Consider the following 26,259-nt stretch of genomic DNA (forward strand, 5'->3'; position numbering starts at 1 on the left):
AAGTAAATGCGAGGAAATTCAAGATCCAGAGATCAGAAGGAGGGGAAATAGAAGCGATTTCATCATTGGACAGAAAGAAGAGACGAGGGGCGGCCAGGTAGCACAGCAAGTAAGAGCACCGGCTCCAGTGTTGAGAAGACCTGGAGATCGAATCCCAGGCTCAGACACTTAGCACCCACCCAGAAATAACTGGCCGTGTAACCTTGAGCAAGTTACTTAACCCCGATTGCTTAAAAAAATAAAATAAAAAAAAGAAAGAAGAGACGAGAAAACTCTTGGGATAAATGATTAGAATCTGAGTAACTGATCACAAATCTGGCACAGAGGTATGGTATAGTAGGGAAAGGGAATTTCAGTTGGAAATTGTTGGAGCTATTTCTTCCAGAAGCAGAGCAACTAATAATTTATATAAGTGATAATTAATCTTTTAAAAGTTTGAGGAACTAGTAAGGAAAAGTTCTTTGGGAGAGAATAAGAGGGAGAATCTTGGAATAAGCTGATGTGGTTTCAAAGGAAAGATAAGTAGGATCCCATGGAGCAAAATGCACCTAAGGAATTTAGCTCAGGTGGGATGGGAGATGCATAAGAAAGAAATTGTATAGACACAGAGTGGAAGAAAAATGGGATTGGTTTGAAGAGACTGATGTGGATACACAAGGAGTTCACCAAGTAAATCAGAATCTGAAGACCTGTATCGATGAATATGAGCATAGCATGGTCCTGGAAAAACAACTTAGAAATGCTAAAGCTCAGAATGAGCTGAGACTGGCAAGGGAAGAGGAAGAGGGTTTTTAAAGGTTGTTTGAGAGAAGGAAGATCAAAGAAAGGATGGAGACTTTGGGGATAATGGGAGGATGAAAACAGAAAGAATAGGAGCTTAGTTCTTATTTTGTTTCTATATTTTTTTTCCTGTAGAAGAAACTAGTGTTTACTTTGGAAATGTCAGAAGAAAAATAACTAACAGGGAATTGATACCTAAGATAGGTGAGGCAACAGTAAGAGAGCGCCTTGCTATCTAGGATGAATTCCAATCATCTCTTTCTGATGATCTATATCTTGGAATCCTGAAAGAGCTAAAATAGATAGGATTTCTTAGCTACTGTCAATGATATTTGAAAGATCATTAAAAACCAGAGAGATTGGAGGAGGGCTGCAAAATATAAGCCAATGATCTTGACTTCAATTCTTGAGAAAATTCTAGAAAGGATAATTAAAGAGAGTTACCCCTATAGTACGTGGAATATATAATTAACCAGGGAGAAGTAAAAAGTTTGTTTTGCTATGGTGAAAGTTCAGTTGGATGAAATAATACAAATTTATACAGTACTCTCATCAACTTGGTTGTATTTCCCTCAGCTCCATCCAGGGGCATATGAGTAGGAATGAAGGAGGCAGATGGTAGAAGTAATCTAAGGCTGAATTAATACCGATAGCATAGAGATGAATGACAGACAGCTTCAAGGCTGAGAACGGAGGAACGTAAGGCTAAAGCAGGGTGATGGCCTGGAAGAGTCCAGAGGATGAAGGGATTGGAGGCCCTAGTAAAGACAAAGAGTAGACATTTAGAAGCATAGGGAATAAGGAGAGTAGGTTATGATCTAACAAAGGAATTCTGGAATTGTTGATTTTTCAAGCGGAACATTCTGATTATTCAAGTGCATGTTTGTCATATGCATGTATCAGTCATTTATACTCATTCTCTGACAAAGATAAATGAAATATTAATGAGTCTTGAAAAAATAATATAAAACTAATACAAAAATAATTTAAAAACATATTATCAGCTTTTAAAATAGCAATTTTGAGGCAATTAAAGTACCAGAGGCATAAACTCTAGAGGAAAATGAATTATCATGCCCACCTCAATAAATACAGTATTTTAACTTTCTCTTTAACTGAACACACATATGAATCTTTCTGTAGCTGTATTTATAAAATATGTCATTAAATCACAACAGTATTTTAAATTATTTATAACAAACTACTTATTAGCATTGGCTACAGTTTTGTTTTACTCTAATTTATTTTTATTATTACCTGCAATTAGTGTAGGATATTTGTTCTTTATAAAAAGACTCATAAAAAAGGAGAAAGATATTGTATCTCTAGTAGCAAAATGATGATTAAACTCTATATTTTCATTATACTTGATTATATTATCCAGGGATGTTTGAGAAGTAGACTTGCGTGAAATTCCTAAATTTAAAAAGAAAAAAAAGGAAAAGTGATTTTTGTATATCTTTTAAATTTGTCTCTAGGAAAAAAAAACGACCACATAATCCTAATTTTTAAATGTCCAAGTAATTTCTGAAAGATTAACAAATAGTCAATACATATGTGAGAGAGACAACTGGAATAAGTTACTAGAAACAAAATCTCAGACCCTGTACCACTTTGATGAGTTTCTCTCATCGAAGGTGTTCCTTCATGATGCCCCATCCATCCAGTTGTCTGTCTCAAGGATATCCTGGGATATTCTTGTATTACCTTCTGGATCAATAACATGTGTGGAAAGCAAATGGGAAAATAGCAGGTAGAAATACTACCCAACTGAATAGTAACTTCAGCTTTGACTTGTGCTGCCCCCTATTGACTTAGCTTCTAGAGCCGAGTTTGAGTCTATGAAATATTAAAGTACTGCACACCTGACACTGTTAAGTGGTTTTGGGAAAATAGTACTTTAGGTGAAACAGTCTTGCAAGAGGCAGTTAACTCCATGACTACATAGAGAAGCAAGGATCATGTGCTAGAGTGATCAAGGATTAGCATAGTGCTTGGCACATAGTAGGCACTTAATGTGTTTACTGATTATTATCATTTAAAAAATGGGTGGGGGAATAAAATATCTATTTGATATTAGCACACAGTGTCTGACAAATATTAGGTGCTTAATAAACTATATATAATAAACTATTAGTATTGAAAAATTTTGGGGGGTGTGAGGGACTAGAACAGTGGCTGGCACTTAAAAAATGTTTGTTGACTGTCTAGTACAGAAATATTCTATTCCTAAATCAGAAAGTGGTCTGCTACCACAGACTCTGTATCATGCCTGCAATATTTTTTCCTAATAGTCCCTACTTCTTTGATGTGAAGAAGGACATTTTTCCCCCCACATAAAAATCCCCAGGATTTTTACTGGTTTTTCATTTACTCAAAGTTAAACTTCCTTTTTGTGATCTTTTCATTTACATTGTTATGGTCACAAATATAGTTCTTTTAGTTGTGATTATTTCACTTTATGTCAGTTAATAGCAATCTTTCTTCATTTCTCTGAATTCCTTGCATTTTACTGCATTATAATACTCCATTATATTCATATGCCCTTATTTTTCAGTCATTTCCCAATAACAGGTACTTATTTTGTGTCCAGTGCTACAACAAAAGTGCTGCTTAGAATATTTTGATATAGATTTGACCTTTGCGTATGTCTTTGACTTCCTTTGGAAATGTGTTCAATAGTGGGATGACTGGGAAAGAGGATTAACGTGGCATTTTCACCATATTTTAAAAAACATAATTTCCAACTGCATACCAAAATGCCTCAATCAATTCGCAACTTCACCAACAATTCATTAGTATGTCTTCCACAAACCTTTAAACATTTGTTATTCCTGCTCTTTGTCATCACCAATTTGCAGAGTGTGAGGTAAAATATTAGTTACTTTTATTTGTATTTCTCTTATCGTTGATTTGTTTTTCTTTTAGTTATCTAGACTATGTATTCATATGGTTATTAATCGTTTGCAATTCTTCTTTTGGAAACTTTATGTCCTTTATCTATAGAAGAATGACTTGGTGTTACATATTTGTATCAATTCCCTAAGCATTTCAGATGTTTGATTTTTTAACAGTGATATTGATTCAAATATGTTTTCTATGCTACAATTTCTCTTCTTATTTTCTCTTTATTGATTATTTGTATAATTTCTTTTTAGTTTTATGTGACTAACGCTGTCATATTTTTCTTTTCTGAATTCTGAATCTCCTGTATGGCTGAGAATTTGTTCCCATAGCCATAAATATGTAAGATACTACCTCTTGTTTTCTTCTGCTACCTTTTATTTATATTACCTTTTTATATTATGGCAACACATATTTTTGAGAATATGGCATAAGATAATTTCTACCAAACTACTTTTAAGTTTTTCCAGCATTTTTTTTTGTAAAAAAAGGAGTCCTTTCTTTCTCTGATTTATGTTTTTGGGTTTATCAAATAATAGTCTATTCTTTTTAATTGTTTATGCTGCTTGTTCAGATCCCAGTGATTCTTAAACCGTAGGTTGTGACAGAAGTGCCAAAGTAGTCATGAGTGGAAAAAGTTTAAGAAGTCCTTTCTAGTAAAATTGATAAATATCATATTATTATTTTGATAACAGTAGAACCCAAGTGTCAGAACCCTGAACTCTGTCATATAGACCAGGTTCAATCTTTGGGATCATTCTCTAATAATAATGTATATGATTTAATTTTTCTCCATCTAGATTTTCCCCAAGAACATGAGAAACTAGTTTATGTCTCTGCATTAACCAAAGGTATTAAAGATCAGAGAAGGAACTTGTACTTGGGTCTCTTTAGCAGGGCAATAGTTAGAGCTTGCTCTTTGACCAGTGACCCATTACCAACTGAAGCACAGATCTGGATCATAAGACAAACCATTCAGCAAGCATTATACTCTGAAAGAACTTATCAATACTTTATACATTAAGGATTTAAAAGCCATCATTCAGGAAACTATTTTATTTTAAAAACTTCACCTACGATTAAGGTAAGCAAGGCAAATCATGTGTATAGTGATGTTTTGGCTATGGCCTTGGGGTTGAAACACCTATGACTGCTTAGAGGGGGTAAGAGGAGAGGGGGAGGGGAGTAGGAGGGGAGTAGGAGAGAGAGAGAGAGAGAGAGAGAGAGAGAGAGAGAGAGAGAGAGAGAGAGAGAGAGAGAGAGAGAGAGAGAGAAGAAGGCTTTTAAAAATCACTTATGCCCTTTTTATAAGGTAGAACTCAGTATTCAATAAGCTGTGGACAAATATTCACTGTTATTGGTATGGTTAGCTAAATGACCATATTATTCTAAATATAATTATTTACACTAATGATATCAATAATATGCTATTATACTATTTGTAATTACAACTATGTGTAATAATTAGTATAATCATCTAAATAAATGACACCTAATTCAGAGTATGATTGGAAGAAATATAAAACCTCAATACAATACATCATGCACTAATTCTTAGCTAGTTTCAATAACTGTTTAATCTAACACTTCATTTCCTAGTGTTTTAATAAAATACCTTGAAACTTCATACTTGGAGTAAGAAGTCTGCATGTAGAGCCCAAGTCTCCCATACTTTAGAGTTTGTTGTCAAAAATGCTTATAGGAAGAGTCCCTTCTGATTTAGGCTACTCCCAACTACCTGTCTGAGTATTAAGAGAGCTTGCTAAGCTTTTGTCCCTAGGCAGAAGACTGATAAGTGAGAAAAAAAAACCCTTAGTACGTTTGAACATTTGTTAGAAAATGACCGTCTTTCCCCAAACAATGGTTTTTTTTTCCCCGGTCAAACCTAGGTCTATCCCCATTTGTTTCCTACCTCCGTGATACCCACTTACGGAGAAGTACTCGAATTTTTGCATTATCATTTTGCATTATCATATCAGTAGTTTAAGAACTTCTTATTTTAAAACACAAACACTGGGGCTTCCTTAGTAATGGATAGATGTGTTAAAATTATATCTTGGTTTGGTCCCCCTGACCAAACCTTCTAGTTAGTACAGTAAGTTTGTAGTAGCTGATATAGAGGGGCAACAGCAAGAAATAAGATTGCAAAGGGGAAATGAAGTCACATACGAAATGATCAAAAGATCAAAGAAACATAATTTACAAATTGTATTAATCAAACAAAAATTGTATTAACTAAAATTCACAGTCAGGTAATGTGTGATGAACCAACAGAAGCCAACCAGATGTGCCTATCAGGACCTTCTGGTCTTATATTTAAATCCCAGACAAATTCTAGACCTCCAAAGTTCTAGACCAGCAGAACATCAAAAAAGGACTGATAACTGAGATGATGTGGACATGTTAACTTTAAAATTTTACCAACCTCTTTGAGATGATTTGGATATATTCATGAATGAACTTCAAGGTGGCACAGATAAGAGTTGGTTTGTTCCCCCCAAAACCCTTATAAAGTAAGACCTTAAACTCCTGCCCCTGAGCACTTCCATCTCCTAAGGGTCCATGATGCCTAGTGCTCCCAACTCGAATTCATGGATACATGAATGATTCTGTCTCTTCTCCTGCCCATCCTCTTCTCTATGCTGCCTGTCTTCTTTCACTTTTCCATTCCCTGTTCCCATGCCCTCTTTGGCCCTTTTGCCATTTGTCTCTGTGCCCTCTGTACTTAATTGAAGTATGATTGCTGCCCCATTTCTCACTGCCAATTATGGTCTTTTTCAATAAGAACCCAAAGAACTAGACATGCCTGCCCCCACTCCATGATGTCATAAATTAATTATCAACTCACTAGAAAATCCTTGATGTTTTATAACTTTCTTTACTCAGAAAGTTTCCAGGGTTAACCCAGGCTTATTAGAATACAACTCTTTAAACACATCCAAGTTGAAAATGAAACAAAACCCTCAACGACAAGTTTTGTATATAGAGATATCAAGCAATTTCTCTACAGATGTATTTAAAAATTTTAGTTATTAATTTAGCATTCATAGGCAATAATTATAACAAAAGCCAGGTGAGGCAATGGATAAGAGCATTGGATCTACAATCAGGAAGAATTTAGTTCAAATCAAGCCTAAGACACTTAGAGTATGTGACTTTGGGTGAGTCACTTAATTTGTCTACCTCAGTTACCATTTCTGCAAGATGGGGATGGTAATAGCACCTAGGATTGTTATGAGGACAAAAAGATAATATCTGTCAAGTGTTTTGCAAACCTTAAAGCACTATATAAATGCTAGAGAGTTCTGAAGATTATCATAATTAATCTTACCTTGAATTAGACTATCTGAAGAAGGAATTAAGTTTGACCAAGGTATGAAATCACAATTCTGTAAGTCCACAAAATAACCAAAGATAGAACGTTCTCCTGATGGCAAGCGGATGCCTAAAAATATTTGAAAGAGACAAAAACATATAAAAAAAGAGTATCATAGGATTATAGATCCAGTATTGGCAGGGCCCTTGGAGGCAATCTAGTTTGACCTCCTCATTTTACAATTAAGGAAACTGAGGCCCAGAAAGACTAAGTTATTTGCCTAAGGTCACACAGTAATAAGCATAGGAAATAATAATAATGATAATAATTGCTAACATAGAGTGCCTAATATGTGTAGGCACTGTGCTAGGTATTTTACAAATATTATCTCATTTGATCATTACAATACCCCTAGGAGATAGGTACTATTATTATCCTCCTTTCACAAATGACGAAACTGAGGCAAAGGGAAGTTAAGGGATTTGCCTAGGGTTGTGAAGCTAGTAAGGGTCTGAGGAGGGATTTGAACTCAGGTCTTCTTGACTGTAGGCCCAGAATTCTATTCATTGAATCACCTGGCTACTGATGGGTGTACATATCAAGAAGGTCAATGAATACACAGAAATCCAGGAGCCAGAGGGGAGAAGAATGACAGAGACTATTTGGGTGAAGGTCAAAAGAGAGAGAAACAAAATTAATTTTGTCATTGGAGATCATGTGGGCAGAAAGAGGAAATAAATGAAAAATTTGAGAAATAGATCACAGGTCTAACAGAGAAGCATGCTATGGTAGTTACAGAGCACTTTGATTATTCAGACCCTTTCTGGAACTATTTTTCTGGAAAAATAAAACAGAAAATTTTATAAGTTTGTGATTTGCATTAGTGATAGTTTTACCCTTTAAAAAAGAAGAAGAACAAAGGGAAATTCTGTTGTGGTTCTGATTCTTACTAACAAGGAGTTGCTGGATAGGAAATGATGGCTAAGATTTAGGGGCAGAAGGAAGTGATCACTCCATTGTAGAGTTTGTGATAGAGAAGGAAAGGAAATCTGGACATAGTTTAATGTGTAGCCTAGATTTTGGCAAAGCAGATTACAAAGGGTTCAGAAAAAAGATAACGTAGGTTCCTGTGGAGTGAAATGCAACCTAAGTCAACTCAGGAGATACAGAAAATTTTTAAAAATGAAACCCTGAAGACACAAAGGGAAAGAGTTACAATGAAGATTATGGTTTGAAAAATACATTGTGGATGCACAGGGAACTCACCAGCCAACTTAGATTTTAAAAATAAATGTATAGAAAATCAAAGCAAGGCTGGATAGCAACAGATGAATATGAGTGTGTCCAGGTGCTGTAAACATACTATCAGAAATGTCAAAACTCAGAGGGAGGGGTGGCTAGGTGGCATGGTGAATAGAACACCGGCCCTTGAGTCAGGAGGACCTGAGTTCAAATCCGGCCTCAGACACTTGACACACACTTACTAGCCATGTGATCTTGGGCAAGTCACTTAACCCCAATTGCCCTGCCCTCTCTCCTCCAAAAAGAAAAAAAAACACTCAGAGTGAACTGAGTCTTATAAGGAAAACTAAGGATAACAAAAAAGAATCTTTTTTTTTTAAACAATGTTAGGAAAAAAAGGAAGAGAAAGTAATAGGACCTTTGATTAGGAATGGAATGGGATGATTTGAATGGGAAGGGATGATACTGACAACAGAGAGAAGGCTAAGCTGCTCATTGGTTCTCCCTGAAAATGAGAATGAATTTTACATTTGTACTATTATAAATTAGACTTGGCCAAACTCTGACCAGGGATTTCTCTACTCACACCACTTATCTCCTTTATTCCTATTCAGAGCTGGAGGAAGTCATGAAACCATTTAGAATGGGTCTGCTGAGAATTTGTATCTGATCTCAACAGGGGCCTCAATACAGCACGACTCCTTTAACTCCTGCCTAATGGTTTCAATATCCCACTCGTCTTAGTGGCTCTTCCAAACCTCATCTTGTCACACATCCTTCTATGATACTTTCCATTAAAAAGAAAAACAAACCCTCATTTGATTTTATCATCCCTTCTTAGTTATTGTCATATATCTCTTCTCTTTTCCTCTACCAAATTTCTTGAAAAAAACTATTTACACTTAGAGTCTCTACTTCCAGATTCTTTCCCTTCCTCCTTTATCACCCACCCTCACTGGGAAGATAAGCAATTCAATATAGGTTGTACATGCAAAACATTTCCATAGTGGATATACTGTGAAAGACTGACTATATTTCCCTCCATCCTATCCCACCTCTCAATTTCACCTTTTAAGTATCATCCCTTCCTATTCAATTCATCCTGTGTCCTTTGTCTATGTATACTGTACACATATATACACACACTCACATATGTATTCATACGCCCATATACCCTCCTATATATGTAACACACACACACATATATGTATATATACATTTATATTCCCTTCAACTAATCTCATACTGAGAAAAAGTTTCATAAGTTACAATTATTGTTTTTCCATGTAGGAATGTAAATAGTTCAACTTTGATAAGTTCTTTATGATTTCTTTTCCCTGTTTACCTTCTCATGCTTCTCTTGCTTCTTGTATCTGAATGTCAAATGTTCTCTTCAACTCTGTTTTTTTCATCAAGAATGCTTGAAAGTCCTTTATTTTATTGAATGATTATATTTTCCCCTGAAACATTATACTCAGTTTTGCTGGGTAGGTAATTCTTGATTTTAATCCCAGCTCCTTTGACCACCAGAATATCATATTCCAAGCCCTTCGATCCCTCAGTGCAGAAGCTGCCAGGTCCTGTGTTATCCTGATTGTGTTTCTACAATATTCAAATTGTTTGTTCTTCGCTGTTTGTAATATTTTCTCCTTGATCTGGGAACTCCAGAACCTGAATATAATATTCCTAAGAGTTTTCTTTTTGGGATCTTTTTCAAGAGGTGATTGATGGATTCTTTCAACCTCTATTTTGCCCTCTGGTTCTAAAACATCAAGGCAATTTTCCTTGAGAATTTCTTGAAGGATGATTTCTAGGTTCTTTTTTTGATCATGGCTTTCAGGTAGTCCAATTATTTTTAAATTATCTCTCCTGGATCTATTTTCCAGGTCAGTGGTTTTTCCCAATGAGATATTTCACATTGCCTTCTATTTTTTCATTTGTTTGGATCTTTTTAATAGTATCTTGATTTCTCATAAATTCACTAACTTCCATTTGCTCCAATCTAATTCTGAAGGAATGATTCTCTTCAGTGAGCTTTTGAGGTTCTTTTTCCATCATGCAAATTTGGATTTTTAAGGCATTCTTCTCCTTATTGGCTTTTTGACCCTCTTTTACCATTTGAATTAATCTATTTTTAAGGTGTTATTTTCTTTGGTCAGGTTGTTGACTCTCTTTTCATTGTTTTCTTGCATCCTGCTCATTTCTCTTCCTTATTTGGTTTTCAAAATTCTTCTTAAGCTCCTATATGGCTTATAACCAGTTCATATTTTTCTTGGAAGCTTTTGGTTCAGGAGTTCTGACTTCGTTGTCTTCCTCCTGTTCCATGCTTTGATCCTTTTTGTCCCCAAAAAAGGAATCCAAAGTTGGATTGCTGTGCTTGCTTTGCTTCCTTTGCTTGCTCATGTTGCCATTCAATTACTTGACTTTTGAGCTTTTAGCCACAGTAGAACTCTGCTTCCAGAGAGGGGAGCTTTTCCCTCAATGCTGGGGTTTTTGCAGCTGCTGGAAGTATTAGTTGGGTGCCCTCTCTGCAGCCCCCACAAGCTCTGGCACCTGGTCACCCACCCCAGGACCTCCATCCCAGACAGTGATCCAGATTCAAGCAGGTTAAAGCAAGAGCAATTACCCCTCAGACTGTTTGCTTGGTCCCCCTACAATCTGCAGGCCCAGAGCTCTGAAGAAGCCATGTGGCTGAGGCCACCACACCTCAGCTGCTTCTCCCATCTTTAAAATGTTTAATGGTCAAAGTAAAATGTACTTTAAAAAATAATCTACCACCTTGTATTACCTGGTGCGGTGTCCCTCACATTATCATTTGTAAATAAGAGTTCTCATATTTATTCATTCAAAATCCACATGTGGCTGCCCTTCTTCAGTATGAGGCAGATGTTCACCTGTGTCATAGAGCTCCTTGTAACTATCTGGTAATCTACAATTAGCCGAAGACTAGATAAGACATTTATTTAGGGAAATGGTATAATTATTGGTTTCCTTACATTTTTGTTTTTCCTGTTTTAAGAGAAATGTATTAAAAGTCACTAAAAGAAGTAAAATGAGTAATTGTAATGATCCCTTTTGGAGAAAAGATGATGAAATACACTTTCCCCCTTTCAGTGAAGAGAAAAGGTACTAATAGGTAGAGAAAGTTGCATTCATTGCCTGTAGTGGCCACTCTCTTGGTTTGTTCATAGGATTGTAGCTTTTTAGATAGAATAGACCTCACAGGTCATCTAGTCCAATCCTCTCATTTTTGTTTAACTCTTCTATCATAAGGGAGCATACAATTGGTTAAAAGGGGAGGGTGAGTCTTGTAAAAACTCAAAAGGTATCCCTAAAACATTTTTTAAAAAAGGTTTTTATGCCCAAATGTAATCAGATTTTACTTAATATTTAGAATAAACTGAAAACAAAGTTCATATTACATACCCTTTCTGTTTTAATTCTGTGCATGTGTCAGAACATACCGTATGGTGGATCTCCTTCAAACAATTCATGAATGAGGTTGTCAAAATCATAGGTTATTTTCCGGAGTGAGAGAAATCCCTGCCCTGTGCCAAACAGGACATCATCTTCATGTTCATCTTCACGTTTCAAAATTCCTCCAAATGCCCAAGTAAATGCAAACACAAAAATCTTATCAAGCATTAAGCATAATTTTTCAGGATTTCTCTGAAGAAACCACTTTGACTCCTCCTTTCCTTCTTCTTGGGGAACGTTTCTGCAGTGGGGAATGAAAGAATTGGGAAGCACAGAGAAGGAATGAAAGGATGATAAATATTTACTTAGATATATACTTCTCCTTAAAATTGTCATTATTAAATATTTCTGTTTCATTAGGTAAAAAAACAAAAGTACAGTTATGAAGATTTAAGGGTTGACATGGATTAATTCTTTAATGCTGATCATGTGACAATTATTTTTTATTCAAAAGGTAAGATATTACATAAAAGGAATATTTGAGGTCTTTACAATATTCATAACATTTGCAAGCTTTGAGTTTTCCTTCTCTGATGAAACTTGATTTTTGAATATGCAAATAAGAGACATCTGTGATTTTTTCACTATCAGTAAAGGGAATTCCTGCTGTTGATCAAAAGATCAATATCAGTGATTTAGCAGATTAAGTCCTAGGGAGGTGCCTTAGGAATTGACAGGTTAAACTACTTGCACAGGATCCTAGAACGAGTCTCAGAGTTGAGATCTGAACACAGGCCTTCCTGACCGTAAGCTTGTGAACTCTGTTTAAACCAAGCCTATATTGTTTTTTAATGGTTTTGTGTAAAAATATTATATTTAAGAAAAAGCCACTAATTTTGAAATTTTTTTTCCAGCTCATAGAATTTCATCTGGGAAGGAGTTTTTGAGGTCACTTAGTGCAACCTATATCTGAACAGAAGTCCTCCTACAATATACTGTAGAATAGACCATCTAGTCTCCAGTTGAGGACCACTAGTGATGGGGAACTTGTTGCCTTCCATGTCAGCCCATAACCAGAAGGGTTTTCTTTACATTATGTTGACAATCGTCTCTCTGTAGTCTCTGTGCCTTGCTTCATTTTGTGTCCCTTGGGATCAAGCAGAAGTCTATTTCCTCTTCCACATATTACTGAGTTTAAGAAATTTAGATCATGGGGGACATATGGCTAGTCTGCCCCCCAAAAGAAAGACTATAGGTTTCAGGTGGGTTGGAAGGTGAGTTAGCAATTTTCTGAATTTTAGTTCTTTAAAATCAACTGCTTCCTCTGAATCTATAGCTCAACATGACTAAAATGGAAGTCATTGTCCTCAACCTTATACCAACTTCTCTAGCTTTTCTATTTTTTTAGCTTTTCTATTTTTATTGAGGGTACCATCATCATTATTTCTGTCCCCCAGATTCATAACCTCAGAATTTTCTTCAATTCTGCCCTCCCCCCAATCAATTCAGATGCCAAGTCTTGTTGACTAAGCCTTTATAACATGTCATATCCTTCTCCTTTTCTCTATCCATAAGGCCACAATTTTAACTCAGGCTCTTATCACCTATCTTATGAACAATTATAATAGCCTCCTAATCTGACTTTTGGCCCAATTTCTCCCTGCTCTAACCCATTTACTATACAGCTGCCAATTATCCTCTTAAAGCACAAGCCTGGCCATATTATTTCCCTCCTTGAAAATTTCCAATAACTATCTATTGCCTCTAGGCTAAAGTTCAAATTCCTCATATTGGCATTTAGAATCCTTCAATTTGGTTCCAAATTTATTGCACACTTCTCCCTTTCACTCTGTATGTGACTGGCCAAGTTATATGCCATTCCCCAAACTTGGCACTCTGTCTTCCATCTGTATGCCTTTGTGTAGGCTGTCCTCATGACACCCCCTTCTCACCTCTCTCTTATGATCCCTCATGTTCATTTCAGTCCATATGCCATCTCCTTTGAGACACCTTTCCTGATCTCTCTCGTTATTAGTCTTTTCTCCCTCCTCAAATTATCATGTATGTATCTGTTTATATGTTATACCCCTCCAATGGAATGTAAACTCCTTGAGAAGAGACACTATTAAAATATATGTATAGTTTTTGGTTTTTTATAGATTTAATCTTGAACCTACTATGTATATAATAGATCCTTGTTGGATTGATTAATCAGAGAAAAGCAGAGCATGATCAGTACTTCCCTTGACCTGTAAGTTATGCTTTTACGGACATAGCCTAAGGTGATGCCATTAGCTTTTTTGAATGTCATGCCACATTGTTGACTTTACTGAGCATGGATTCTGCTAAAACTTGCAGTTATTTTTTCAGTACAGAATATTGACTGGTCATATGCTCATCAGGTACTATGTAGTTGATTTTTAAAAATCCAACATAGGAATTTGCATTTATGACAATTTAATTTCATTTAAATAAATCTAGCCAAAGGATTGGGGTAAGGAGGAAGGCTGTCATCCAGAAATTGACTTCCTTGAGAAAGGAGAGAGAATGATGTGGGAACCAGTTGTTTAATAGTTTCAAGCACTTGGATAATGTGAGAAATTTGAATAGACATAGAAAGAGTGACAAATGATGGTGGTAGAGGAAAGGTCTAGAAGCAGCCAGAGAGCAAGCCTAATCCTTTTCCTGGACCATGTGTCAGATGACATGGAAGTGGGAAGGGGGAAGGAAAGTGGGAATAGTGGGAAGGAAGGTCATAGATAAATGACTTTGGAGGAGGGATGGCATGGAGATCTCTGTAAGCACCAAAAAATAAGATTGAGCAGGAAAGGAAGAAATCTTAGATGAAGGGAATTTTTTTTTTAAATAATGCAACATGGATTTCAGAAAACACAGTGTAAAGGGTAGTTAAAACTAGATTGGGACTTGAAGAGAGGCAGGGCTAAGGTGGTTGGGGATGAGAAAATGGGAAGTATTAGTAGCAGCAGTAGCAGGAGAAGGGGATAATTTTTGCTCAGGAAGGTAGGGATTCTGTATCACTGGAATGGGGAGAGCCTTAGGACAGGCTGTAGCACATTTTGACTGGGGACGCTTCATCCTCATAAGTCCTCATGAGATGGTAGAGGGAACAATTACTAAGTAAGAAGGGAGGTTGGGCCTACTCTTAGTAGTGCTTCATTAGTTGAGGCCTTGGAAACAAGAGGTACAGTACCCGAGTCTTTTGTTTTGAACTGGGTCCTTTAGGTGGGGTTCTGGTGTTGGAGAGCTTGGTCCTAGAGGGTAGGGGCCAGATGCCAAAGGTCCTGATGCTAGAGTAGAAGGTGATTGCTGTCTAAGGCACAGATCTGAGCTGGGTCTGTGGTCAGAGGTGAAATAGATGACCGAAGCATTGATCTTGACCTCTAGGCCATCAAAAGAGGCTTTGTCCTGATCTCAACACAGTGATAATAAAACTGAACCACAGAGTAGCAACAGCTCCTGGGGTAGTTGATGGCAGCAGAAAGACAGAACAATTACAGAACAATTGCTTACTTGAACTACTTGTTCTCTCCTGAAAGATTATGAAGAAGAAATGGGAGAGGTCCTACAGACCTGGAGAAGAACAAATATAAATTTTGGTTTTCAAAAAAAGGGAAGCAAATGTACTCTATAAACCAGTGGCATCAAATTAAAATAGAAACAGAGGGCCACAACCACACATAAGGGTGTCTGAGTCACATGTTGACTTAGAAAACCACATATTAAAATTATCTATGCTTCATTATATTTTTATTTATTTTGATAAATATTTTCCAATTGCATTTAATCTGGTTTGGGTCATACTCAGGAGTGTTACATGCCATGTAGACCTGCGGGGTGTGTGTTTGATACTTCTGTTATAAACTACAGATCAGTGAGTTAAGCATCAATTTCTGGCAAAATTCTAGGACACATTGTTAAAGAGATTTCACCCACACCTAGAACAGGAAGTATTGATCATTAAGAACAACAACCAGCCAGACTGAGTTAATTTCTTGATAATGTTGTGATTGATAAATCAGAATATACTGCAGGTACATTTTAGCTAAGAATTTGGCAAGATATTTCACTTGCCAATGGACAAGATGGAGGAATGTCATCTAGAAGTTCTCAACAGGCAATGTCAGGCCAAATGTGAAAATTTCATAGGACTAATAGTAAAATTTTACATTTGGGTTTTAAAAAAAGTCAGCTTCTCAGATACAAGATGGAGAAGGTATGGCTAGATAGGAGTTGTTTGAAAAAGCCACAGGTTTCAGTGTGAATAAAAAGTGTAATATGATATCTCCAAAAGTTAATGTGACAAGGCTACATTAAGGAAGACATGGTGTCCAGAATTAATCAATTAATAGCCATTTATCAATCATCTATTATGTATCAGGAACTGTGTTAGGCACAGGGGATACAAGTTTTAAAAAAGAAAGAAAAAAAGAAAAAAAATTGATCCCTTCTCTCAAGGAGCTAAACATACTATTGTCAGACAATATAGGAAGTATTTCATTCAGTTCTGGGTGTCACATTTTAGGGAGAATAATAAAGAAACTAGAGAAGAGTAAGCCTTAGTGAAAGGATTTCACATCAAGCAATGAGGAGTATCTGAAGGAACTAGACCCATTTAAACTCTAGAGGAGATACTTCACTAGGAAATGATACTATCTTCAAGTATTCAAAGGGCTGGCATATGATGGAAGGATTGCCCCTACAAGTCAGAATCAGCCCCCAGAATTTTGCAAAGTGGCAAAATTTAGGCTTGATGTTAGAAAATAAAAAACAAAAAATTTTCCCAACAATTAGAGTTATCCCAAAAGGGAATAGGCTGCCTTAAGAAGCAGTAGGTCCCCCCTCTCTAGAAGTCTTCAAGAAAAAGGTGGATGACATCTTGTTGAATATATTTATTACAGAGATAGTTCTTCTTCAAGTATAGGTTGGTCCAGAAGGTGTTTTGTATCCCTTCAAAATCTGAGGTTCTGTGATCCTAGCTATGGTTTACTTGACTCTGATCTTCTGGCTACAGAGTCTGAGAAGTCTGACTTAGCATAGCTATAACCTTAAATGAATATGGATGAGAGACGAGTAAGAGATCCATGCTTTTTTATGAGTAACCTTTTGCATCACTTATTAGAACCATGCTTTTAAAACAACAACATTAAATAATCTGGAAATGGATTCTCAGTTATGTATATATTACAAAGGGTTTCAGATAGGTTAATGTTTCTTATTACAATTGTTTTTCTAGTTATTAAAATAATATAAAAATTGATTCTCCGATTTCTTAAAACACTCTTTCCCCACTCCCTTTTAAGGTGTCAGTTCTTTTTGATGTCATCCTTATTTGAGGTTTGCCTCTGAATGATTCTAAAATGAGTTTAGTCATTGCAGGGGCATGTTTGAGTCAATTTGTATAGTCTCCAGAGAGCCTATTGCTAAAATTTCATTGTGAGCATTTACACTCAAGAAATAAGCAAATGCTACATATTGGTGCTTGATTGATTGTTTTATGGACTGTCTAAACTTCAGAAAGTGATGGAGAAGATGTTCATAATGTAGATTAAACTTAAACGTGGGTAATGTACACATCTCCCTGTTCTTTTCTGCAGAGATGTTTGTTAAATATTTATAAGCAGATCTTTGATTATAAGCAACAGCGGCATGAAGTCTCAGTACCTCATGATAGGTAACAGTGAACAAGATTCTTCTCATGTGGCTCTAAAAGCTCCATTTTCTACAACAACAGAGTAGATTGGGCATCATTGTTTGATGCATTGCAATTAGAATTTAGTAAGATTACAGTTAATAAGATTATAGAGCAGTTAGGTGGAACAGTGGAAAGAGGATGGGATTCATCTTCCTGAGTTCAAAACTGGCCTCAGATACTTATTAACTATGTGATCATGGGCAAGTGACTTAACTCTCTTTGCCTCAGTTTCCTTGTCTGCAAAATGAGCTGGAGAAGGAAATGGCAAACCACTCCAGTATCTTTGCCAAGAAAACTTTAAATTGGGTCATGAAGAGCTGGACATGATTCAAAAGACTCAACAACAACAATAAAGATTATAGTAATCTGAGAAGAGTTCATGATGATTTATTCCTTTCTCACGTGCAGATTCTGGTTCAATAAATTCAAACAGTACTTATTACAGCAATAGCTAGACTTAATAATAGAAAGATTTCTTTGATAATTATGCAAAAGACTATGATAAATCAAATTGATGTAGATGCTATGAATATATTGGCTCATTACAAAATCTTGATTTGTGACTCACTTTTTTATTTGTTCAGCCCTTAGACGTCTGAATTTAAAAGCGTATTTCTTTGTTAGGAGTATTTCTTTCGTTAGAGTTGTTGGTTCAATAGCTGAAAGAAGGGAAAGGAAAACATTGTTTTTCAGCAGTCAATAATTTCCCATCATTCAAGTTAGCTAAGCAAAAAAATGTTAGCATTTAAGTTTTAAAATGTGGTAAAGACATTTGTACAAGCACTGCACTAGACTTGCCTTTTAAGATTGATTGGGGAGTGAACAAGATGACCCTCTAGTCCTAGTGAGGAAGAGAACATTCCCTTATCAGCTACCTACATTTTCATATTCATCTAAGGTGTACATCTTTATGAATTACAGAATGGGGTTCTTCTATGTATTCTCTAAGAGTTATATAGATAAATTCTTTAGGATATGAAAAGTTTTCCTTTGGTTTATAGCCTTTTGGTTCCAAATCACATTAAGCAGGTATGACTGGGTGTTGTTACATAGTACAGAAGTTTTTCCTAAATTGTGTTCTATGTAGCCTTGGCATTCCATAAGATGAGAATATAGGTTCTATGAGAAAGTGTTGATGTTTTATTCTAAGAGCTCATAACTCAAAAGTACTTGGCAAGATAGCTAGCAGCCAGTGTCACAGTTTGGTGGTAATTGAGATAGATATTTAGGTAGGTAGGTGTAATGGCAAGGGAATTTGAAGATCTTCCCTGCCCCTTAATGGGCCTCACTTGGAACCTAACAAGAGAAGCTTGCTTAGAGAAGGCTTGTTTTTCAGGAATGCCCACACCTTTTGTTACTTCGTAATTAGGCAGTGGGTTAGGAAGATTGTCATGTCCTCTAACCTGGAGAAGGTTATATATATATATATATATATATATATCCTAGGGTGAGGTTTTGCTTTGGGGTTCACTTATGGGAAGAGTTGTTTGATTTGACCAGATGAGACTCTAGGTAGCCATTTAGCCCCCCCGGCTTTGAAAACCCAGATGTAGGTGCTTCTCTCTCTGATAACTATGTATGTATGTAATGGTCAGACAGCTAGAAGCCCTGTCTGTTGGTCTGCTGAATTGTGTTATTTTCTCTCTCTGTATTTTTTGTCTGCTTATAATTTCTGTTTGTATTTTCTGAAGTTCAGGGTGCTGACTTTTCCCCCTGAACTAAATAAATGTTATATATGTTTGACTAAAGTAAGATTGTTAACGCTTTTTGAGTTGCTTTCTTTTAGAAAAGCAGATCAAAGAACCTGTGCTAGCAGCCATCCTGGGTATGCTAGGGTGCTTGCTGTTAGAGTAGATAGATGGAAGTGATAGATGATATATATTATACTGATACATGTACTGATATATGTATATATATATAAATAATGATAATGATGACAATTATGCTGCTAATAATAATAGTAATACAAGCTAACATTTATATAGTACTTAGTATATGCCAGGAATTGTAATAAATGCTTTACAATTATTATCTCATTTGGTCCTCACAACAACCCTGGGGGTGGGTGTTGTGGGAAGGTGCTATTATTATCCCTATTTTACAGATAAAGAAACTAAGGGAAACAGAGGCTAAATGACTTACCCAGGGTCACACACCTGGTAAGTATCTGAAGGTAGATTTTAATTTGGGTCTTATATGAACACATAAACACATACATATACACACATGTATATATATACACGTATAAATTTACAAGTGTAATGAAGGAGATGAGGTGGATAGGAAAACTAGGAATCATTTATTAATGTAGGCATACAGGGGGACAGGAGTTAATAGTTTAAAAGTGAGTATAATTATTGGTAAAGATCGATGACATAACATGAGTATGAGTCAGGTTTTGAAAAGTTGAAGGAAGATCTTGGTGAGCTCATGGAGAAATTCCATTGAGGGGTGAGAAGTAGACAACCCCATTCCCTACCACTACTACTATTTTCCTTTGAGTTTGGGTCAGTGGATGGAGGGGAACCACCTCTGGAAAATAGAGCAGGGAACAAAACCATGTGTAGTGGAAATATACATTACTCTGTGCTCCTCTGATGTTTCTTATGCTTAATTTTGCAACCTGGTTCAGTGGTGTAACTCTGTCTTATGATGTTATAGTTTTAATTTGCTGCATAAACTTACTAGCTAGCTCATTGCTCCTCTCACCTTGCTCTCTCTCACATGATTTAGCTTTCTTCATTTCCAGTTAAGAGACCATCCCCTGCCTTGTTTCTTGGCACAAGACCATAACTGCCTGCAGAACCCAAGGGCAGAATAGTGGGGAGGCCTTCTCTTATCCTGCAATGGGGAGAGGCATACCTCACCCCAGATGCCTAAGGTTAGAATATTGTAGGTGGGTGGAGAATGTCTGTGAAGATCCCAATCAAAAACCCCACTCAAATTCCGAAATTATTGTTAGTCTCTTCACTGCATAAGGCTGATACCCAGAGATCAGCTCTTCTCCTCTACAGGTATTACTTAACTTGTGAAGTGGGATCCCCACTCCTTCCTCCACAGCTCCCCCAGCTCATTCTCCTTCTTTTCCCTTCCCAGTTCCTTCCTATGGGTTTGGCTGCTTATGCTAATAGCCTCTGGATTTTGCTCATGTCCTCACCAGGGATGGTATTAGGTTCCTTGACAGCCACACCTTCATGGGTAGGACTCTCTGCTTTCACTGAGGAACAAAGGACTAAGGGCCTGAATGCCATGCCTCAGTGACAGGGAATTCCCCTTCTGAAGAGTCTTTTAGATCTCTGAGCCACTGACCAATAGGTAGGAGTAGGATCTCCTGGGTCTGTGCCCCAGTAGAAGGGAATTCTTTTTCTGTTATGGTCAAGAGCAAGGCTTCTATTCCTAATCAATACACCATGTTTCTATAGTTGTGAGAAGATTCTATGGAGAGGTTAGAAATAACTTCCAGATAAAATTTCACCCTGTACTATTTTCTAGGAATGCTGAGGGAGAAAGGGTATGGAACTAAGGTGAGACTTAAGAGGAAGGTAGAAGAGGAATATCATCAATTGTATCTGATTTTGTTTAATTTTTATTATACAGAGGAATCATAAAAATTTGCAGAGGTTCAGAAATTATATTGTTATTAGAGAATTTATAACATTATATCTTCCTCCTCTCCCTTTCCCCCATCTTCGCAGCAAGGTGGTATAATGATTAGAGTTCTGGGCCTGGAGTCAGGAATACCTGAGTTCAGATCTGCACTCAGACACTTACAGTTGCATGACCCTAAACAAATCTCTTCAATATTATCTATGAATATTCCCCAAGAGAGTCTCTTCATTTTAGCTGGGCAAATCAGTCTACTTTTGTTCTTCTACATAAGATGTCCTAGTTTCCGCTTTTCTGTTTTGCATACAACATTGTCTTCCTGTGATATCTTTCTCTAGTCTCTTCTTTATTTTTTTCTATAACCAACTCCAAAACAGCTCAAACCTTTTTTCCTAATCAGCCCCACTTGATCATTTTCAAACTATATCTTTTATGAATCCTCTCAGTACTCATATATTTAATTTGTGATTTTTCTGATTTGTTCTACTTCTGACTTGTATGCAACTTGTTAATAAGCTTAATTATTCACATATAGTGTTTTATTTTCTCAACCAAAATGCAAACTCTTGGTTTGGAGAGATGTACATTTTCTTTCAAATTTTACCCAATAATCATTCAAGAAAATTAATTGACTTTAGAAAATTATTTGGAAAAATTATTCCACTTACATTTCCCAAAAGCTCCATTGCTTTCCATGAAATTAAAAAAAGCATCAAGAATCCTGCAGAGATTTTTTAAAATTGGTATTTCATGTACAGAAAATGGCTGCATGCTATTATTCTTCCTTAAAAAGATTAGGCCTTCTTCCACACTTTTTTTAAACATTCGTTCAAGATTATTTATGCCATGTTGTGGAAGAAGTTTTGAAACTTTTACAAGCCATATCTTAACATAGGGTTCCCATCCTAGATCAGCAGGATCCTAGAAATTAAAAATAGTATAAGATCAGAGACTAGGTATATATTATTCATAATATATCATTAGCAAATGAAAATTTACTATGAGAATATAGATTCTTCATGATGTGAGTGCCTCCAGATATCTAAGAAAAGTTAGGAAAATATGACATTTATGATCACAATGGTGGTTTGGCTGTGGCTTTTCTCCCTCTGCTTTTTTCCCCCTCTCTTAATTTATTTCTATTGGTAGAAATGGATTGGGAGAATGTATTCTGGGAGCTACATTAGGACATGGCTATGGCTACCATGGAGGCCAGAATAAACAGATTATCAAGACAGTCTGGTCTACAGTATCCTCAGGCCCCAGAGACCATGTTACTTCCACTGTCTGTCAGAGTTTGCTGACACCAATCAATTCCCTGTTTAAGGTGACTTCTAGGGTTTTCGGTTCTCTCCTTCCCAAGAGCAACTCTAGACAAAATTGTAAAGGAAGTTTTCCCAGCACGTGGGTGCTAATTTTTGTTTGCCTTTTTCCACTTCAGAGAGTCCTTTCTCCAGCTTCCCATCCACTAAATCCCAGTGCCTTCATACTCTCTCCTTCCTCCCGTCTTTCCAAATGTGCTCTCAGATTGGCGCTGACCTTGGTAGTGGTCATTGCTTCTGAAGATATGGCATGCTGTACCAATATTCATATGACTAATAAAACTTAAGTGTTATTCCTCTGAGGAAAGTTTATATTTTAACATGGATAAAAAATCGAAGATAAAATGATTTTTGGTTCTAATTGTAGAATTCAGGTTTTTGAGTGAAGGAGAATTTGAGGGGAGGGGGAATAGAAATCTTCACTAGTTATCTCTAAATAATAATACAGATAATTAGCGATTTTGCCTATGGGAGGGTCATTTCTATTTCTCGCCTAATTGAGCTCTTCTACCTTAGTTGATGAAAGTCAAGGGTTCAAGCCATGTTCTCTGGTCACAAACTTCATCCCCAAATCTCCCCAAATATATCCCTAACTGAGTTTTTATGGCATTCCCCAATATTCAGTCAACTGTCTTGTATATGTATACACGTGCCAACAATGACAAGATACAAAGGATGAAATACACACGATTCTGTGTAGTATCTCACCAGTCTCCTGCTGTTCATAATTATAGTATGACATTTCTACTTAAATCACCTCAACTTCTTACTTTCCTAGAATTCCTTCAGGACTCAGCTCAAGTCCCACTTTTTGCAGGAGGCTTTTTGTCAGCTCCTTCCCAACTGCCCACCAGCTGCTGGGATCTTCCCTTCTCTGATTATTTTCCATCTACTCTGACTATAGCTTGTACATACTTAGATATTTACATGTTTTCCTGTTAGAACGTGTTCCTCTTAAGGGCAGGACCATGTTATTTATCTTTCTTTGTATGCTCCATTCTTAGCACATAGTGCCTGGAACATAGTAGATTGGCACTTAATAAATGCTGACTGGCTGACAAAATATGGTGTGTTTTAACTGAGAGATATTAGCATTCAGTGACGACGATGAACAGCCATTTTATAATGGTTTATAATCAAATTATAAATAGGTATGTTTCTAGTAATCAATGGGAAAAACAATAACCACCAGCCAGTAGTCCTTGGGGACACAATTTCAGTAGTACTGATGGCTCCCTCCTAGACATAAAGGGGAAAATAAACCAGAGTTTTAAAAATATATCTGAAAGGAAGTTTACTTTTTACAACATATTCTTTTAATAGGAAAATTTTTCCTAGAATCCTACCACATAGACCATTGCACATCGAGTGATAGTAGCAGGGCTGGCCTGGGAGAGATTATCCACTTCAAAAATCATCCTTATACTATCAGTTAAAATGATTCTCTCGCTGTTAGCAAGGCACAAAGTTTTGTTGTCATCTAATACAGTGTTTAGGTTTTCTATCCATATGGTATCAACTGGACCATCAAATACTATCCACTGCCAATCTGTAATTGTCATATCTGCAAAATTGAAAAAAAAGTGTTTATGTTATAGTTTGTAGTATGTCTTATTTTTCTCTAAATATTACGTTTAAATGTCAACCTTTTATTTTATGATGTACATTATGTTCATACTATTTAGGAAGCTTATTTTCTAATCAAGGTAAGAGTTGGTAGCTTAGAAAATGTTTAAGTTTTGAAAAGTCATCTAAACTTATCTTGACTGGGTCCTAACTGTAGCAAGGAAATTCTTTTATTCTTCCCTAGTTGAGTTTCTATGGTATTCCCCAAGTTGGCTGTTCTAAAGAATTTCTTCTCAATTTTCCTCTCTTCCTCTCTCTCTCTCTCTCTCTCTCTCTCTCTCTCTCTCTCTCTCTCTCATGGAATCTCTAATACTTTAATGGGAAAAGAGGCCATTCACCATGACCTCCCTCATTTTTCCTATTTTACATCTCAATCACCCTTGACATCATCCTCAATTCTTTTCCTTTCTCTGAGTCTCTATTGAAGAGGTGACTCTTCTCACTAAGGCCAATTTGTCTACTTGTGTCCTCAACCCTCTCTGCTCCAGTGGCTTGCCACTACTATCATTCTTCACCTTTCTAATTTTTCATTTCTCCCTATTAGCGCTTTCCCATGCCCATGTGCTCCTCTTCCTTAAAATACTTTTGCTTGAACCTACTATCTCTTAAAGCTACTAGCCTTTCTCTCTTCTAGCTTAAATACTAGAAATTAAAAAAAAAATTTGCCTTTACTCAATGTTTCACTTAACTCTCTACCCATTTGTGATTGGGTATTCATCATAACTTAACTGAAGTTACTTTTTCAAGAATTACCATCAATCTCTTGTCAAATCTTTTTTGACCTTTGCAGTTTCTGACACTGTTGACAACCCCCTCCTTATTAAGGAAGAGGTAATCTCTCTTCCTTGTCTTTTTGTGACACTACTCGCTCTTGGTTTTCCTCTTGTCTAGTTTCTTATTCTTAGTCAGGTCTGACTAAGGCCAGGGCTCTGGTAATTTAGATTCAATACTGGCATGAATAAAATACACACAATTTCATTCAACAGGTAACATGAAAAGATTTGCTCAGGAAAGGAAGGCTACTCATCAAAGAGATGCATCTAATATGCTATGAGCTGATTCAACTGAACAAAAATTACTCACTTGTATTTACCATTTTATATTTCTCTTAACTCTCATGTTTGTATTTCAACATTTCTACTCAGCTCTGGTCTTTTTTCATAAATGCTTGGAGGTTCTCTATTTCATTAAAGGTTTGCTTTCCCTACTAAAATATTATATTCAAATTTTCTGGTAAGTTATTCTTGGTTTTAATCCTATATCATTTGCCTTCTGGAATGTCATATTCTAGGCTCTTCACTTTTCTTGAGTGGCAGATTCTAACTCTTGTGTAATCTTAACTGTGGTTCCCCGGTACTTGAATTCTTTCTTTTGGGCTTCTTGAAGTTTTTTTCACCCTTTGATTTCTAAGCTCTGTATTTTGGCTATAACATTCCTGAAAATTTTCATTATGAAGTTTCTTAGAGGAGGTTGTTGGTGGATTCTTTGTATTTTCACATTGCCCTTTTGTTCTAATATATTTGGGTAGTTTTCTTTCATGATTTCTTTAAATATGATATTTAAGTTCCTTTTCTGGTACGGCTTTTACATAATCCAGTTATTTTAGAATTTTCTCCCTTTGATCTGTTTTCCATCTGTTATTTTCCATTCAAAATGCCATACATCATCTTCTACTTCCTTTAAAAAATTTCCTCTAATATTTTTTGTTTTCTCATAAAATCATTAACTTCTATTTGTGTCCTTCAAATTTTCACCAATTTTGTTACATAGGTAAGATTTTGTCTTTCTTGTGCTAAGGTGTTAATTCTTTTTCCATGTCTTCCCTCTCACATTCTAATTTCTTTACTAATTTTCTTTTATTGTTCTCATTTCACTTGTAAAACTATTTTAAATTCTTTAAAAAGCATCTTGCATATTTTTTCCTAGTATTACTAATTTATCTTGTGATCAATCTGTGTTTTCCTTTGAGGCTTTGCTTGTACTTTTAGAGTTAATTTCTTCTTCTGTGTTTGAGTCTTTGGCATCTTTGGAATAAAAATAGCTCTATGTTATTATTATTATTATTTTTGTTTACTCATTTTCCCAGTTTTAATGACCAGATTGGGATTTTATGCTAGGACTGGGTTCTGCACAGTTATTTTTTTATCACTATCATGGTCTCATATATTTCTGGCTTAGTTACACTTTTGTCAGGTATGTATTGAGTGCTATGTTCTTCAAGATCACATAGGTTAGATAGGTCAGGAAGCTGCAAATTTTCAGTGGACAGACTGAGGGCTGTAGTGGTTTCCATAAATTATCAAAAACATAGAATAAGGTTTTTGGCACTTGAA

General features: G+C 36.1%; 1 protein-coding gene across 1 annotated transcript in view; it reads right to left on the bottom strand.

Moving 5' to 3' along the window:
• Positions 1-26,259, bottom strand: part of DNAH14 (dynein axonemal heavy chain 14) — a 412,217-nt gene that overhangs the window by 179,403 nt on the left and 206,555 nt on the right. Inside the window, exons 41-46 of the mRNA XM_069062634.1 lie at positions 23,647-23,864; positions 21,647-21,899; positions 17,941-18,031; positions 11,707-11,960; positions 7,016-7,129; positions 2,038-2,196 (exon numbers count right to left, since the gene is read on the bottom strand). Coding sequence (XP_068918735.1) covers positions 2,038-2,196; positions 7,016-7,129; positions 11,707-11,960; positions 17,941-18,031; positions 21,647-21,899; positions 23,647-23,864 — 1,089 coding nt within the window. The remainder of the gene's footprint in view (positions 1-2,037; positions 2,197-7,015; positions 7,130-11,706; positions 11,961-17,940; positions 18,032-21,646; positions 21,900-23,646; positions 23,865-26,259) is intronic.

Source organism: Petaurus breviceps, unplaced genomic scaffold, assembly GCF_028583685.1.
Source record: "Petaurus breviceps papuanus isolate PSGF00001 unplaced genomic scaffold, PetGlider_PUasm1.0 90466, whole genome shotgun sequence".
Lineage (NCBI taxonomy): Eukaryota > Metazoa > Chordata > Mammalia > Diprotodontia > Petauridae > Petaurus > Petaurus breviceps.